Genomic DNA, 19,359 nt, shown 5'->3' on the forward strand with positions numbered 1-19,359 from the left:
TGTAAAACCGCAGTGCTTTACTTCACTAGTGCATTCTCATTAGAATTGATGAATTTAACCCTTGACTTTGCCTTTCATATATTTTAGCCTTCGGGTGAGCGGCGTGATGCATCCTAATTATGACTTAATTACAGTGAATGACCTTAGGGCATAAAATCAAACTATCTGGTACAAATTCCATGTAATTGTATGCCAGTATTGAGAGAAACAATTAATCTGATCAGAAATGGCTGCGACTTGTTTTGAAAATGAGGCATAAAAGGTTACCAAAGAGGATATTCCGTTTGGCATCGGTTGTACCATTTTTGGCGACTTTATCGCTTGCACCGGCACAATGGAAAAGTACCAAATCAGCACGAACTGAATGGGTATAACAAAGATCTAGGCTATGATATATTAAAATTCAGCTATGTAATCCAGATCAAGATGGGCAACAAGCAGTTTTCAAATTGTTCTTGATGTGTAGAGGAACTAACAATTTTTGCAAGCTTTTTGTACTGGGAAATAAATACAAGTTTTTAAATAAAGGAATTATCACATCTATCAGAAGCTCTACAAAGTCACGTGTTATAAAATTTAGCCTCTTATTCAATAGAAGAATTACTGCTATTAATTATTCAATAAATTCTCACAGTTCTTACAAATATAAAATTAATTTATGTAAAAACCAAAGGAATTTGAAGAATTAATTATTTGGAGTAAGAATAAAACTTCATAATTACCATGAGGAAAATTACAGAATTGTTCTGCAATATCTTTGGAAAATAGAATATTGTAGCAAAGTAATTATAATCTAACAATTTAAAATGTTGAAAACTGAGCAGTGAAGAATTAAAAGCGATGTTTAATGCTCATTATTCAAAGACATGGAACACAGAAAAAGTATCACATTAATCGCTAGAAAAAAGAAGAAAGATATATAACCATTGAATTTCATATTACAGCATGAAATAACAATAAATAAATATATATTTTTGTTTTTGATTTCACTGAGGTGGCTTTAACAGGAAAATTACATAACAAAATTCCTACCAGTGTAAAAAAACTAAATTATGGAAAAGTTATTATGGAGACCACAGTTAGCAGTGATAAAGCTGAATGAACATTCTGCTATAGGAACAATATTTCCACAAGATCTTCTTTACTGTAAAACATATTTCATACTAAACAACAAACTACTTAAATGGAAACCTTTAGGAGAATTTAATCCTAACCTTATCTTTTTTTTTGAAAAATCACTGCTCAGACTTAGAACTTTAATTTACAGCTCCTAGTAATAATTTGCTGCACAGTTAAATTCACTCATTATTCAATATAATTTGTAAAGTTTAAAAAAATTAAATTGTTTATTTGTTTGTGCACTTATTATTTGCATTTTTTGATAAAACATTTGATTAGAATTTGATACTTTGTTTTTAATGAGGTAAAATATGAGCCCTCTGTTGAAATTTCCATAGCACTCACAAAAAGTAATACAAGTAACCTTCGTATAACATGGTAGATAGGTTCCTAGAAAATGCCGTGTTGTACGATACCCAGAGCCAGTATAAAGTATTCATTCCGAAAACTTATTAAAAACAAATATTTTTTTAATTCTACATAAACCACTTAATTTTTATTAAACACATGTATGTACCACACAAAACAAAAAAACAAAAAACAAAAAAAAAAAAAAAAAAAAATATTACATATTTCAATTTAATGCAATTTTAGTTTAATACATATCTTCACTGTCACTGTTCAGTATAATCAACTGAGAATGTTTCTTTTTTTTTTTTTTTTTGATGGAATGAGATCGTTTTCACTTTCAGAATTTCTTTCTTCATTTAAAGTTCTGGCATTTTCTTCCCTCTTTAAAAAATCTGCAATTTATGTTGCTTATTAGTTCTTACCAGGTCAATGTAAATTTCTCGATATGAAGTTAGACAATTTTACAACTCTCTTTTGAATTTTCGGCTTATTTCAGCGGAAGGGTCTGAAGTCAAGAAAAATTTTTCGAGATTTTGAACTAAGCTTATGCCTTCTTTTAATTTTTTTAATGTTAAATTATTAACTGAACAATCTTCATCAGTGCTAGTGTTCTCAGAATCGATTTGATTTATGGCTTTATATGCCATTTCTATTAAATCTGCTTTGTCAATTTCTTCTTCCGCTAATAAATCTTGAATATCCTTAATAGCCATGTCGACAAAACCTTTGTCTCCGAATGATTTAGCAAGTTCTAATAAGCCCCCAATTTCATTTTCTGATGATTAATGCACGTTTTCTATTTCAGCTGAAGAGTGCCATATCTTCTTCTAACATGCATTTAACGTTGATGCTTTCAGAGACAAAAACACAATGTCAAGACCTGTATGTCTTCCTAGCTTCCAAGCCATTATATTAATTGATTTTGAATCGGTTATGTCTAAAATCCACTGTAATGCTCTTCTTATGTAATATGTTTTAAAGGTATAAATGGTAGGAACAGCATTTTGATGTTGGGATAATTCGAATATTGTGGGTGACAGGGAGCATTATTCAATAGTAATAACGCCTTGACGCTCGAACTTTTCTGCCTTAAATAACGTTCAATGTCTGGCACAAAACAATTTAAAAGTCAATATTTAGCTTGATTTATCAACATCCTAGCAGCTTCACAATCAGCCAATGCAGATTCTCCTTGAATTCTTATGCTATGCATTGCAAGACGCTTTTTGAAATTTTCGAACCAACCTTTATTTGCCACAAATTCTGGGTTGACGGTGGATTCTCCATGCTCTTTAAGGTGCTTGAAAATTTTGACTGTCTTTTTATTTAATGATATTGACACCTAACAGAATTCTTTTTTGACAACTATCATCAATCCAAATGCTGAGTGCCTTTTCTATCTTCTTAATTACCGGCACCCGGGGGTGAACTGCACGTTTTACGGATGTTGAAGACTCAGCAGCAACTGCACTTCTTATTTCTTTTTCATTTTTCTTAATAGTCTGAAATAGGATTGGTTGGGTAATTTTCTTATCGTGTTAGAGAGAAACCGTGTTATAAGAAAACTGCGTTGTAGGAGGGTTCTCACAATTTATGAATCGTGTTATAGCAAAACCGTGTTACAGGATGCCGTGTTGTAGGAGGGCTACCTGTACATTAAATAAAGCCGTTGAAAAGCTACTCAAAATTTAAATTAAAAGTTAAAAAAAAAAAAAAGTACAATTTTTAAACGAGTAAAATAACAGATTTATGAGAAACTAAATTAAAATTATGGCACATTTATTTTCACGTGATTACACATTAAAATGTGATATTTTTTAACAGGAGATTTTTTAAAAGAAATTGCTAAGACGAATAACAAAAACCAAATTGCAAAAAATTCAGTGGAAAACAAATATTTAAATTGAATAATGGCACACTTTCAACATTAAATGAGTACTAATTTTAAGAGTGGAGTAAAGTTTTCTTACAGCATTATTTTCTTGCTCCTGTTGTTTATGTTTGCGGAACCACAGGTTCTTATAAGTATCTAACTTCTTGCCTTTGTACCGCATCTAATTAACAACATGCAAAATTCATATTTTAGAAAATGTCTGAAAAACAGCAACATGACCTTTTTTAAAAATTGCATACAAAAAAAAAAAAAAAAAAAATTTTTAAAACAAAGTTTATGTTTATAAAATCAAATAATACAATACTAAATTACCAAATGAAATTTGTTGAAATGTTCTACAAGACCTAAGAAAAATTGAATGATTTTTCAAAATAATTTAAGAACGTTGATATAATTCAGTATAAACACAGTTGCATTCTATACTAATTTAGTACCAAGCTCATACATATACAGGAGAATTTTAAAAGCAAATACAGAAGAACTTTAAAATCTAAGCACACATTTATCCAAAGTTCCATATAATATATATATTTTTTGAATCTGTTAAAAGTGCCAAAGACTGTGTGTTTAATGTTTCCATACTCAACTCGCAGGCTGCATGTGGCGCAGTGAGTTTATATACGCAGCCTAAAAGGAATTTATTTGCTCTTGCAAACAAAGTTTGAAAGGTCATCTGCATCAAGGTAAAATTTAAAATTTCTCAAATGCATGTTGAAATTTAAGTTTGAATTTTTAAAGACCACTGATACAACTAGGAATACACAGTTAAGTATACACAAAATAAATAAATATTCCATCTCACATTTGTTAACTGTTATAGTTGTAAAATTATGTTGAGGTGCAGCAACTTTGATTTCTAGTTATCTTAATTTCAAGAGAACACTCATAGAATTTTACTATCCATAATGGCAGAAACATTTTAAAGAAAAAAATGAACACTAGCTGAGAAAAAGGGATAGTTGTGTGATGGCTGCCGGGTATCAGGATGAAGTTCTACACTTCATTATGAGACCTTATGCTGCAGCAGTTGGTCCTGATTTTCTTGGACAGGTCTCATGTGCAGTAGCTGTCATATTTTCGCTACCTAAATTTCAATGAAAATGTTTGGGATGCTCCCAGGCCTACTGGACTGGCCCATTTACCTCCTCCAGACAGTTTAAACTGACCAAACAGAGGCATAGCCATTCCTAATAGCTTTGATGGTCGATTAGCTCATTAAAAGCATGAGCAATAACTGTAAAGTGTGTGTAAAGTTTTGGGCATGTTCACACACTTTACTGTAAGTTTCATTAGCTTAAGTTTACCTTTAACCCTTTGCACTATGTTGTGGCTGATAATGCCTGTTTGAAAATATGAACTTTAAATCCACTGCAGTACAAAGGGTTAAATATCAATTTGTTAATGACTTAGATGTGATGTCATCATGTATTTTACAAAAATTAAATATTATTTTCAACTTTGTAAATAATATTTTTCTTTCAAGCATAAACATATTTGCTATCTTCATATACAACTCGGTGTTAATTAAAGTTTTATTTTTACATTTTTGTGGATTTTACTGTCGCATGCTTAACTTCCAAAAGCCAGTGTATAAAAAAAATAGATAAATTTAGCTATATAATTTTTATTAAGTTAAAAGTGCCTTACACTTAAAAATATTACTTTGCACATGCTGTAAATTAAGTACTTTAGAACCAGTAGGTGTAAGAAACTTTTACTACTAAAGCAGGCAGTAACTATAAAACTACTGATTACCCCTGCCCTAGACCTTATCATCTTAATAAATCAGCGCTCAAGGCCTTTGCAAGTTTAATAAATTCAAGTAATATATATGAAATAATTTTGAACACAGAAGACAGATGTTGATGGCATAGTTGATAATGATGACAGCTGACAAAGTATTTGTATTAAAGATGTTAACAGTCTACAAATTTTTAATTAAAATTAAATTTGCGAAGTGCATTCTTAATATGAATTATACGTTGTAATGCACTCAATCTGCACCTCATTCTGGATCATATTTTTGTTTTTTATATATCTTATGACAATGTGATTGATGAAAGAGAAGTAAGTGCTGACATGCTGGTAGGATAGCAAGCAAGACAGAGAATGTGATGATTCAAATTAAAGTCTTGGTTCAAAAATAATTTAGTTTTGGTTTAGCTATATTTTGATCAGTTAATTAATAATAATTTTCTAAAATTGTTATTGGCTTAAGTCTTACCATAATGAGCATTATACAATATCATATGATATGAATTAATTTTGAAATGATGCAGTTTAGAGCATTTATTATAAGCAGTTACTATATTTAGGACACAGAGCAGAAATAATCAAACTACTATTGAAAATTAAACTTAGTATTTTCATTAACATATTTTTATATCACATATTTGTATTATGTAAAACATTAAACTCCAATTTCTTGCTTATTTCTTAAAGATCTATGTGCAGCTTTTGTAAATACAGTACTTTTAAGACTCGCACAAATACATAGAGGTTTAGCAAAATTGGTGAACACAGTTTTGCATTGCTAGATGTCTTGTTAGTAATCTTCAATTTGATATACAAAGAAATGCATACTAATGTTTAAATTCAAATATTCTTCAAATTTTAGTGAAAAGAAAATTGTTTTTCATAACCCTTCGAACATGAATGATATGCTTTTGAGATTATGCACTTAGCTAAATTTTACATTTGGTGTTTAGCCTTTTCATGTGGCAACGACATATAAACCTCAATTTATATCACAGAAAAGGCAACTCTTCATAAATGCATTTTAGATGAAAAATATTTTCAAGTTTAAAAGCACACAATCAGATATAAGATACTGAAATATGATTCATTAATTTCGAAATTGATAGAATAAGAGACTTATGTAGTACAGATTAAAAACACTGAGATAACGTAAGAAAATGATAAACTATATATATAATCTTCTAAAAATATGTGATCATCTTCCCAAGTCCAATGGCAGAGATTTTTTAACCAATTTCAAAATGCACTTTAATTCTAATCCTCTTAAAATATTATATAATATAAATATCTATTATAGACACTACCATTAATAATGACTGTTGATTAAACTTGATTTGAATCTTTAAAGGATTGTCTTTTATTCAAATATTCATGATATTATACATGCGCAAAATAGCATTAGAAGACAAGGCGTAATTAATAAAGTACATTAAAAAAATTTCCCTTAAAAATTCCATATATTTAACATTAAGCATAATTACAGAATCTTTTCAGAATCAAGATAAACTTTGGAATAAAACACCTAATTTTAAAGAAATTATAAAATTTTAAGTTTATCTTATTTACTATTTTCAACAGCATATAATGTTCAATATAAAAATCACAGACTGCAGTATTAGTTTTTGAACAAATGAAGCCATATTTTATTCATACATATTAAGTTATTTATTTCAAAATGTTAATAATATACATACTGATGACCATCCACAGCCAGACTTTTTATCAGGGTTTAAGAGTTTTTTGCAATGTATTGCCCAAGAACTTGGCGAAGAAAATATTTTTTGTGTTTCTTGGGCACGAATTTTACCACCAGGCAGCAAATCTCCAACAAATTTAGCACCCTAAAGAGAGGAAGGGAAAAAACATATTAAATTCAGTTAAGTCTGAAGGTATGCTGGCTTAAGGAGATTCTTATTAAAAAGATATATATATATATTTACCTATCTCTAAAAGATTACATATCCATACAGAATCCACACAGAAATAGCAGCTACTGTTAATTTCAGAAAATGCCAAAAAAAATATTTCACATATTTCATTCATTTATTGTAAAATATTTTAATAACATTAAGGTTAAGCTTATTGAATAAGATATATACTGTTTCAATAAATTTAATTGAAAGATATGTACTGTACAATGATACAAGTATGTACCAATATGATTGATAATGTACCAATATGATAGTATGTATAGATAGATATGTACCAATATGATTGATAATGTACCAATATGATAGTATGTATAGATAGATATGTACCAATATGATAGATATGTACTGTATTGAAAGATATGAACTTATTGCATAAGATATGTACTGTACCAATAAAGTTGGCTGAATACCAAATGGCTTAGTTTTGTGCCATAAAGAAAAGGAGTAATGTCATAGTTTGTACAGAAATATGTATAAACACTGCAAATGTACACTTTGCAAATTAATTTCTACAGTGCTTTTACTATTCAATTTCTGTTTAACTTCTCCGTTTCGTCGGCACAATTCTTGCCAAGCAGACTTTGTTGGTGACAGCATACAGTATACACATAACAAATGTTAGTTCTAAGAATTTTTTTATTTTGAAGGCATAAATATTTTAATATGATTTAAAATTTTGTAAAAAGCCAGTAAATAAAGAGAATAAAATTGTAAAAAAACATCAATTTAAAATTTACTGTGCTTTCGTGGTTCAACATCCTGATTCGCCGGTTCGTATCACATGACCCCAAGTGATCTCATCTCACGTAAACTACGCTACTAAAAACCAATTCTCTCAGTAATTATCTGCATTAATTTCAAGTTAAATCTCAATTTGGAATACAAGTTTAAATGCAAGAATTATTTCAATTCGTACGAATAACTTACTCAGAAATTATGTAAAACCACATTGCTTTATTTCGCTAGTGCATTCTCATTAGAATTGATGAATTTAACCCTTGCTTTTGCGTTTTCTATATTTTCGCCTTCGGGTGAGCAGTGTGATTGTATCCTAATCGACTTAATTACCGTGAATGGTCTTAGGGCATAAAATTTAACTACATTGTAAAAATTCTATGTAATTGTATGTCAGTATTGAAAGAAACAATCAATCTGATAAGAAATGGCTGCGACTTGTTTTGAAAATAAAGTGTAAAAGGTTACCAGCGAAGATATTCTGTTTGGCATCAGTTGTACCATTATTGGTGACTTTATCGTTTGCGCTGAAAAAATGGAAAAGTACCAATTTTTCTACTTAACCATCTTCAACAATAATAAACTCCTTTCATTAATGCACAAGTTTCTTCAAGCAAAAAGTGTTTATGAATGTGACTGCAGCCCAAACTGCAAGGTTTCTTTGGTCTTGGCATCACTTTAAAACTGCTGCTTTCTAAATATGTTTAACATGGAAGCTTTTTAATAGTAGTGAATTTATAATACGGGAGAAGCACCTCAGTTGAACATCTGGGGGGGGGTCCTTATCTTAAAGCACAGCCTATGTTTACCATTTCTTTTAATAAGTACATTTATTTTGGGATCTTTGAGAATGAAAGGATTCTTGCACATGTGACATGCATGCTTCAGACCCCATATAACAGGCTTAGCTAATAAATTTAGAGCTGTGAGATCATCATTCTCCCCCCCCCACTTACTTGCTTAGAAAGTGTTTTAGCTTTAGATGAAAATCATAAAACCATATTGCACTCCAATTTCCTATGTGCATATCTTGTCCAAGTTTATTTATATAAAACACATATGCAATATCAACAAAGAACCTAAAATGTTATTCTTAGACAAATAATACTCTTAGACAAATAATAAGCTTACTTTGCTAGGTTATGAATGATCAGATATACAATGAACTTCAAGACCATAAAACTTAAATATTCATGACTAAGCATTATAAGAAATTTTATGAAAATTTAAGTCGATAATTAAGGTTCTGAAAAAGACCCCTTCACTGCATACCAATGAGCATAAAATGAAATATTTGTACTAAACCAATTACATACGGAGATGAAGCATCTCAGTCTTGGTACTTGAAACAATACATATGACACAACACACATTTGAAACCTTACAACATAACATAGACCTCATGTATTTGGACATCTCAAATTAAACCTTGGAAGAGAAAAACCATGAAATGATACCAAGTTCTCAATATCAGATATATTCAAAAACACTTTTTTAATGGAACATAGGTGACTATAAAATAATGAAAGAAGTTAATTGAGAAAGAAAGGTCATTGCCTAAATAAAATAAATAGCCATATTTTGTTAATTACATTTATTATCAATCATTAAGCCATACTATTATTATCAGTCATTGAGTTAAATATCAGAAAACGTTTTATTTGCTTTACTTCTGGGAAGATATACAAAACAAATCTGGATAGATAACGTTGAAATTTTTAAAATATAAATGTATAATGTAAAACAAAAGTGTGATATAACATCAACAGTTCTTTTGCTCCCAAATAAAGTCAGTGCAGGAATGTCTTAAGACAGTTTTATGTAACATAGTTTTTAATAATAAAACAAGACAAACAAAAGCTTTAAATTGCAGGAATGATATTTAAAAAAAATATATATACATATATATAATCTGAAACGTTTAAACTTCCATTGAACATGTCAAAAGAATTTACAATTAAAATAATAAATAAATAAACACCATAAGATTAAAAAGAAATTCCAAGCTTGTTTTAATAAGCAGACTCTTAGTTTTAAGCTAAGAGTTATGAAAAGCTTAACAATTTAAAAATTACTTCACCAGAAATTAGTTTTGGGTTTCAAATAATGTGTTCAAAATAGCAAACTAGATAAAAAGAGTAAAAATATGTTACCTCAGACTGGCAGCCCTTGAGGTAAATTTATATAGCTCACAAAGACATTTCAATGATGGAATTATTGCAAAGATTTCGAGATAAATAATTTAAAGTCGAGTTTATATTATTTTCAGTTACATTAAAAATGAACATGAACTATGTACCAGAAAATCTATAAATGATGCTAATTTATTTAGATTGTGCTACAAATCTTATTCAAAGATCCACATTTTATTAGCACTTGTCAAAAAATAAATAAGCTCAGTTATGATTTTTGCACTACGAACAATCATTTTTTTAGGAATACATTTATATGTGAACAGCTTTTTCCACAGTGGAAAAAATAATCAGAAAAGAACTCGATTGACTGAAGAATATATATACATTCTATTAAAAAGATAATTTTTGGTAATTCCTCTCCAAGGCAAATCGAAATGCCATCAAGTTTAAGCTATAGTAAGAAACAAAGTAGAAAATAATCATTTACATACAAACAGATGTATTTTTATCTACATACTGGAGCAAAAATTAATATTAAATAGGAGAAAGAGACTACATTGTCATTTATTTGCATGTTTTGCTCCACTTGGTAATTTTCCCAGAAAACTCAAGTTTTCAGAATTTGTTTAATTTTTGTTTAAATTAAAGTAAGTTATTTAATGACTAATTCAACCTGTTAAAATTATTTGAAATAAATGTCAGCCTAAGAATTTAATATTTAGCAGTCAATATATTTGAATTGCAAAGTATAACCAATAATAATATCTTACAAGTACCTTTAGATTTTCAGATGGAAGAAAAACATAAATTTGAATTTTTTGTGTTATTATTGTCAATGTTTTGTTCTGATAAATAATTCATAAGTAAAATTTAATTTTTTAGAAAATATTTTCTATTTTCGTTAGTCTATATTTCAGGGTGCTCCTTGGATTATCGTCAAGTTGTTTTATTTATCACCAAATTGTTGTTTCATTTATAGTAACCTGATTAGTGGAATGTTATGGAAACCCTATTATGACATGATAGCAGTGAATTTGACTGATGAGAAAATATTTGTAAGGGCTTATTTCTGCATTGGATGTCAGTTAGGAAGTACGTTGCTTATTTTGTACTGTACACTGTAAAATGGCTATATGTGATGAGATTAATCTGATGTTTCCGTAAGATTTGCAATGAAAGGGGGAAAACCATTAAATTGACTGATACGTAAATGAAGATTTACTTAGTAGTCATTGTAAGTGTTCTGTGTGTACGAAGGAAATGCATATGGTTGAACGTAAAGATCATTCAGATGGCTTTGAATGGGTTTCTCGCAAGAAAGGTTCATATAAGAAATGGCACCAACAGTGTGGTACAGCAGTACCTTATGTGGTGACAGCATTATGCATATTCTAGTTCAGATAATTTTAGAAAGTTTTGGGATGCTATTAAGGAATTTTGTGTGCCACAGACTGAAGACACAGAAATTTCTAAATATGGTAAGTCGATATTTCCTTTTTTGTAGCGTGCATATGCAATAACATGTATTTTCTTTTCATATTACTTCATTGTGTGATTTAAAATGTAGTTTATTGGGCTTCGTACACAAAGGGAGCAAGGAAGAAGCTGCTTTTGAGCGGACATCTTTCAACAGCAAAACTTGTGATATAGTAACGTAGATAAAATCACCAAAAAAATCTGAAAGTTTTCAGATTTTATATTATGCCCAAAGGGGCTTTTTTCTAACGTTAACGTTTCTAACGTGTTACCTTTATTTAATAAATAACATGTTCTTCGCATTTAAACCACAAAATGTAATTCAACAGTAATGTTGCAAAATAATTTTCAAAAGAGCATAGAGAAGAATTAGAATTCTTTAGAATTTCCAATATACAGTCTTGCATGCTGGAGATAAATTAATTTTTTTCTGTACAGTTTTGCCATTCCTGGCTTTGAAATCATCGAGTTTATTAATAAAAAATTCTTTAATGTCTGACAAAATATGAAATTGATAATAAAACATATTCCAAATTTGAGCTTAAAAATGCCCATATTCGCAGGAGGATTACGTTATTCAAAATTTGATGGCTCTAGGTACCATTCAATGTGAGAAACATACATACATTTATGCAGATTCTGCATTATTTAATTTCTTTAAATATAATATAGGGCTCTAATATTTGGTCGCAACTATTTAAAAAATGATTCGCCACTTATAGTTAATCAACGCAAAATGCCAAAACAAAATTAATAGCCCTTCTGAGCAAATTGCCCCTTTGGGGTAAAAAAAAAAAGTAAAAAGGTAAATGTTTTATTTTTTACTGTATCGTATAATCATTATTTATACTTATGCATCAAAGAAATGGTTGGTACGATTTCTGCAGGAATACAGCATTTTGCCAAACTTGCTAAAGGGGAACAATGATGAGATGCATCTGGCCAGATAGCTAGTATACAGTGTCGAGTTTGTGCAAGTCCTATATTTTTTGGGAAACATATTACTGGGTACATGGGTAAAAGAACAATGAAAAAATAATACAGAAGGTAGGAGTTTTAATTTTTAGTGTATCATCTAATCATTATTTGGTACTTTCTGTTTTGCCGGAGCAAACGATAAAGTCGCCAATAATGGTACAACTGATGCCAAACAGAAAATCTTCGCTAGTAACCTTTTACGCCACATTTTCAAAACAAGTCGCAGCCATTTCTTACCAGATTGATTGTTTCTTTCAATACTGGCATACAATTACATAGAATATTTACAAAGATAATTAAATTTTATGCCCTAAGACCATTTGCAGTAATTAAGTCAATTAGGATGCAATCACACTGCTCACCCAAAGGCGAAAATATAGAAAAGGCAAAATCAAGGGTTAAATTCATCAATTCTAATCAGAATGCACTAGTGAAGTAAAGCACTACGGTTTTACATAATTTCTGAGCAAGCTATTCGTACGAATTGAAATAATTCTTGCATTTAAACTTGTATTCCAAATTAAGATTTATCTTGAAATTAATGTATGTAATTACTGAGAGAATTATATTTTTGTAACCTAGTTTACGTGAGATGAGATTACTTGGGGTCACGTGATATGAACCGGCGAATCAGGATGTTGAACCATGAAAGCACAGTATATTTTTAATTAATGTCTTTTTACAAATTTATTGTCTTTATTTATTGGCTTTTTACAAAATTATAAACCATATTAAAATGCTTATGCTTTCCAAATAAAAAATTCTTTGAACTAACATTTGTTTACATTTTTATGCATATACTGTATGTTGTCACCAACAAGGTCTGCTTGGGGAGATTTGTGCCGGCGTAACAGAAAAGTACCCATTTTTTTTTTTACTGTTACATGGAATCCTTATTTAAGGTTGTGGAATTTGCAACCAATGGATAAAACTGCAGGAAGATTTTGGCAGGAATGCAGTATTTTGCTACACTATCGCTAAAGGGAAAATGAGTTATATTTGATATATAGTCAGTGCACAATGCCGAGTTTGAGCAATTTTCTATTTTTTGAGAGAAAACAGATCGCAGTACATGGAGATAAAGATGATGAAAAAATTACAGAACAGAGGTAAATGTTTTACTTTTTACTACATCCTATAATCATTATTTTATAATTAAAATTTTTATTTTAAATAGCGGAAGTATATTTCCTTTTGTGGGCTGACAATATTCGCCAACTTAGGTAAAAAAATCACCAACCTGAACTCTTAGAAGTATCTTTTACCTTCCATCTTAAAAAACTGCACCAAATTGGTTGCATTAATATATTAAATACCAGTGACATAGCTAGGGTGAGGCAAGGGGAGACATCTGTTCTTGGGCTCACCATCCAGGGATGCCAAATTGATGTTAAAAATTTTTCAGAATGAAATTTTTTAAATTCTTGTCACATAGAAAGTGGCGCAAGATCTTCAGTTGTACCCAAGCACTGAAAACTCTAGCTACATGTCTGTTAAATACCTAAAATTTCAAATCTTAACTCATTTGGTTAAATTATTTTTAGCTAAAATAAAAAATGGAGAATTACTGTTATTATTATTTTTTAAAAATCAGTATAGATAAAATTATTTGGTAGTACCAATTGTGACAGATTACACTTTAAAGCATTATATTTTTTATGCATGAATTATAATGCAATATTGGTTTCTTAAAATCTCAAAATAGACTTACTAAATAGTCTATAGTCAAGAATCCTTCTCCAGCTTCTAAGATTCCATCACTCATAAGCATAGAAAGCGTAACTCCACGGCCACTCTGTATACTTCTTCTCTTCTGCATCTCTTCTAATGAATCAACACCACCCTCACCTTCTTCCTCCTCTTCTTCCCCAGAGTGGCCACGGGCATCTTCCTCTTCCATCATGTCATCTGACTTAGAATTTGGAGTTGCTGATAGAAATTAAATAATTTTTAAAACAATACTTTTCTAAAGAAGCATTAAAATGTGTTAAAGTAATTAATACATGAGAATCTTTCAACACTCTTTACAGAAATCGATACTTTCTCATTATCCACACACCTGCAGGAAATGTACTCATCAGACAAAGCAAAATAGTAGACTGGCAACTCTAGGCATATGTGGAGCACGTCGGTTTTGGCTGGTGGGGCAGTGCCAAAATTGTAGATTCTGAGTTTTAGATGCAAATGTTTCTCTGAGGTTTTTTTCTTTTTGCAAAAACAGATCACTGTGTACATAGGATGAACATCAGCACACGAAAGGATTTCTGCAAAATGTCAAGTATTTTATTTCCGATGCTACTTACTTTTTTTATTTTATGGATTGATTGTTCTTGTGTGGGATTCTTAGTGTGCTGGCATTTTGAAGATGGCTCTTGCTTTTCGTGCAGTAACTTGGTGAAAACTTAGTTGCCAGTAAGTAGGTGACTTTTAATGGAGATGCGGATAATCAGAAAGTACCTAGAAATCTAATAAACTTCTATTTATATGAAATCTGCAATTACAATATATAATTTATTTATTTGCTTTATATGGATTGCATTAAATGGCAAGAGTAAAAACAAACAAAAAATATAATTCAAAGGGTATATACGACCTGGATTGACAGCTGTAAAACTGTGAAACTATATAGATACAAAAAGCATCTTAAGCAAGATGTAAAAATGAAATTAATGGAAGAGAAAGTCTTTTGAAGGAACTACACTCTCTTTATTTAACACACAATCAGTAGACCTGCTTTATTTTTGCCCTTTGTAAAAAGGCTTTCATCAATTTCTACTATTTTGTTAAGGCATTCAATTTTATCAAAAGTTGTGTTTAGAATGCTTTGAATACAAACTTCTCCCAGGTTAACTGTTCGAATCTATTACTATTTTGTCAGCTATATTTCTCTAATCATATTATGTTCATTAATACTCACTTAACTTTGAAAACAACTCTGATTTTAGTACGAACAGTTAATTTACATTCTTTTCTTTTTAAAATAAAATGTGGCTCGTAGAGAATCAATTGGGTTACATCAAAAGGAAGCACAGATGTTATGAATGTGGTGTTGCATCATGCTTATCTATAATTAGTACTAAATCACAGTGCTGCGAGATAGTTCACGATTATGAGGATAACACATAAGCACTTTTAAAAGTATAAATTTTGAAACCCATTTACATGACAGAGGAATTAAAAAAAAAAATGCAACTGCATAAAAAATAATGTTTATAAATTCCACAGTTCACAAAGTTTAGTTAAACATTCATGAAATGAGTCATACAAATAATCATAATGTCTTAAGGCTTTACACCTTACACTGTGCAAGCTTATAAATAAAATGAAATTTTAAAGGCGTAAATATACTACTATTATATTCATATTTTTAAGTGGTCTGGCAAATATTTTTTTTCGATGCAGAAGAAAGAATCATAATTTTATTAATTTTAAGAATGTCTTTGCTTAATAATAAATCTTCTGAAAAATATCATTAACTTCAGGAAATTTAATATGGTGTTTTTTCGTGAAGGGGCCATTGACACTGACACAATGATCAGTAATGGTAAATCCATATTTACAGCAAAATGTTGTAAAGGGACCATGTTATGTATCTTGATTAACTGCAGAATCAAAATTTTATGTTTTAGATTAACTGTTGACAGACAGTAAAAGGTGCATCTGCTCTGTTTACAAAAGTTCCATTTTTCTCTAGCCATTTTTTTAAAGAAATATAAGATATTTTTAAGATATGATCTAGGCTGAGGAATGAGAACATATTCCAGATTACATTTGCCAAGAGATCCAGCATGAGATTTTATCTAACAAATATTAATATGAATTTTTTTGTAATAATTGTTGAATTTTGTAAAATTAATGGTGATGTCTGTGAATAATATGAAATTGTGAAATGAACTGACATATTATCAGTACAGATATTTGAATGAACACTATTGTTGTTTACAGTACATTCAATTGCTTTAATAATAGCTAATAGTCCTGTTTAGAATATATTGTTTTCATTGTCAAAATGTCCTTTCCATTGATTTAACAGAAATATCCCACAGTGGAACAAACGCACATTTCATATTATCATCAATTTTACAGGCATCAGTTCAAATTCTCAGCATTCCATTGTGATATGACAATTGTTTAGGTTGTGTTTCTGTATTATTTTTATTAGTGAATATACTTTAGATATTCCTCTATTTGCCAGATGAATGTTATCTGAAGTTGTGGCTGCAGTGTAGCCACAAGAATTGCTCCATGCTGTGCTAGAATATGTGATGAAAGTAAACCTGTACTAAATTACATTATTAAATATACTTCAAAAATATGCTTTAAACTACCATTAATTTTTTAATCTTCAGCTTATGAGAGATAAATTCTTATCAATACTTGAAAAAGATTAATACATCTATCTACAAAATATTAGAATCGATAATTAACCATCAAACGCTGGTATGGCTACCACCCCAGGCATTTCTAATAATTATTTGTGAAGCATAAATTAATGTTGTTAGTGGAAAAAACCCAGCATTTTGCAGCCAATCTAAAATGGTATATGATAGTTGACTGAGATTAATCCTTCTTCTGCTCAACAACCTTTAAAAAGAAAAGAAAGTAGAAATTAAATGCATATTTCCATGCAAAGAGAGAAGAAACACGACAATTAAAACACAGAATTAGGCAAAGCAACAACCTTTTGTTTGGTGTACATTTTAACAAAGACTAGTGATTACGATGGCAGGAGAAAAGAAATTCTGTTCCAAATTCCACTTTTACGCCTGAAGAAATTATGTAAAGAAGGAGGCTGTATTTATACAAAAAGCCAAACAGTAACATGAATAGGAAGGTAGCGCCATCTATCAATGGAAATAATAATGAAATTTGAAAAATTAAGTTAATAGCCTTTTAAAAGTGTTAGAAAGAACTGGAATGGAATTAAAGTCATTAACAAAACGAGAAACCTTTACGAATGTGACGAGTTTCTTCATTCACCAACTGAAGAAGCCTTTTGAATCAATTCTGGAGACATTATTCATTTCAAGTCAAAACTGCTATTAAATTTAAAATTATGATTAGTTATGAATGTTTTATTTATTTCTTCTTTCCAGACATCAGATTCATGATCCTCAATGCGAAATTTTAATGCTCTTTTAGTTTGTCTGATATATCTCAAACCGCATTGGCAAGAAGTGCTAAAATTCCTATAAAAGTCAGAAATGAAATCTTTAAGAAATGAGCAATGGATTTTATTGATTGGTGAGAAAATGACGTGAAAATTTAACTTCTGGAAAATCCATGCAATTACGTAACTAAGAGAAAGATGAAATAGAAAAACAACAATTAATGCTATTTCTAACAACAGAATGTATTCTTTGTTGGCAAGGTGAAAAATTTTTAAAGGCCTTTTTCAATTACTTTATGAGGAACCAGCACCAGTTGCCCTCAAAATCACCAGTCTTTATTAAAACACATAGTATAAGATTATTGCTTTCCTTGATTTTATATTACACTTCCATGTGTTTCTCTCCCAACTTTTTTATGAATCCTTATTCCAAATGTTCCACACCTTCAAAGAAGAGATGAAAAACTTGTATTCATTATTGATGGTATCAGGATCCATACTACTTAGATATACTGAAGGAAAATCAGAAAAAGCGTTGTTAAGTTGGGACTGGTTAGAAAACACAGTATCTTATTATAAGCTATGTCTTTTATTATATGGCACATGAGTAAATATATAGTTGCTTTAAAACTGTAACTAACAACAAACATCTGTTCAGACTTGAACAAAAATGGAATTTTCTGAACTTCCCTCTTGAATATAAAGAAACTTACAATAAGTGAAAAACATTAAAGCATTTCAAGCAATAAAAATGAAACAATTTTCAGATGCAACCCAAAGCTTGTTTCAGTTGCTGCCATGATGTTTAATGCACCTAAATACTACACTGGCCCCTTAAGTTCTACATAACAATAACAATTTTTGCATTCTCTTTTTAGTAATAAAAAATCTTCAACTCTTTACTTAAAATGTTAATTTTCAGTTTCTACTTATCATATAATTGTAAAGATTGAAATAATGTATACGATTTATAAAAAAGAAAATGATTATTCACTTTCACAGCTATTTTTATATAGCAAAATTTCATTGCATTTTTGGAGTACATGACATTTACTTCCAAAGATCCATTCAGTTTAAGCCATTTCACATGTTTTTCTGACAACCAGCGCATAATTTATTTCAGATTCGAATACAGTATCGGAAATAGTTTAGAACAACATGCAATGTAAATTCACATTGGTTTTGTTATGCTAAAGTGGGAAATTTTTATGCTAAAGAGCGCTAAAGCAAAAATTTCGATTTACAAATTTGATGAGTAACTCTGACTTATAATAAAGGCAAAATCTTTATATTTCACAACAAATTACCATTATACAGAGGTAATGAAAAATACGATAAAATGTTTTGCCTGTAATCAAGCGTGTCAAATTTATTTACATGCACAAAACTGTGACACAATTTCACAGCAAAACATACCCATGGAATGTCTTTCATAAAAAGTGCATGCATGGAATGGAAGAGTTTCTGTACTACCTGACAGTAAATCTATTAGTAATTTAGTTCACCATTTACTTCTCTCTACAACCGGTATGTATACAAATCATCGCCATCGCATCCGAGAGCCGATGGCAAGGAGGAGTTGAGATGTACATGTGTTTATTGCTTCGAAGATGTTTCGGAATTCATTGTTTTCTCAACTAAATTTTTATAAACCGATCTTTTAGTAAATTAACTTCCTGTAGCTTAAAAAATAAGACTGATTAAAAACACGTAATTTATCCATTCGTTTACTATAAATCTAAAAATTACTCTAGATGACATTTTGTTGGAGTACCGATAAAAGCTTAGGTTCTTAGTGTAATATTTAATAATTTGTAAATGGTAACATTTAATATTTATTAACTTGTAATTGGCAACACTTTGGATAGAGAT

At 29.9% G+C, this 19,359-nt stretch overlaps 1 protein-coding gene across 2 annotated transcripts in view; it reads right to left on the minus strand.

The window, feature by feature from the left end:
• The window catches only part of LOC118181479 (MPN domain-containing protein), a 101,227-nt gene extending 82,166 nt beyond the window's left edge, over positions 1–19,061 (minus strand). For both annotated transcript variants that reach the window (XM_035350626.2, XM_035350627.2), the window contains exons 1-4: positions 18,904–19,061; positions 14,089–14,306; positions 6,817–6,963; positions 3,441–3,524 (exon numbers count right to left, since the gene is read on the minus strand). In XM_035350626.2, the coding sequence (XP_035206517.1) occupies positions 3,441–3,524; positions 6,817–6,963; positions 14,089–14,306; positions 18,904–18,907 (453 nt within the window). In that variant the 5' untranslated portion in view covers positions 18,908–19,061. The remainder of the gene's footprint in view (positions 1–3,440; positions 3,525–6,816; positions 6,964–14,088; positions 14,307–18,903) is intronic.
• Between the last annotated feature and the right edge of the window lie 298 nt (positions 19,062–19,359).

Source organism: Stegodyphus dumicola, chromosome 3, assembly GCF_044657685.1.
Source record: "Stegodyphus dumicola isolate Sdum_Otavi_A_Nest chromosome 3, ASM4465768v1".
In the NCBI taxonomy this organism is placed as follows: Eukaryota; Metazoa; Arthropoda; class Arachnida; order Araneae; family Eresidae; genus Stegodyphus; species Stegodyphus dumicola.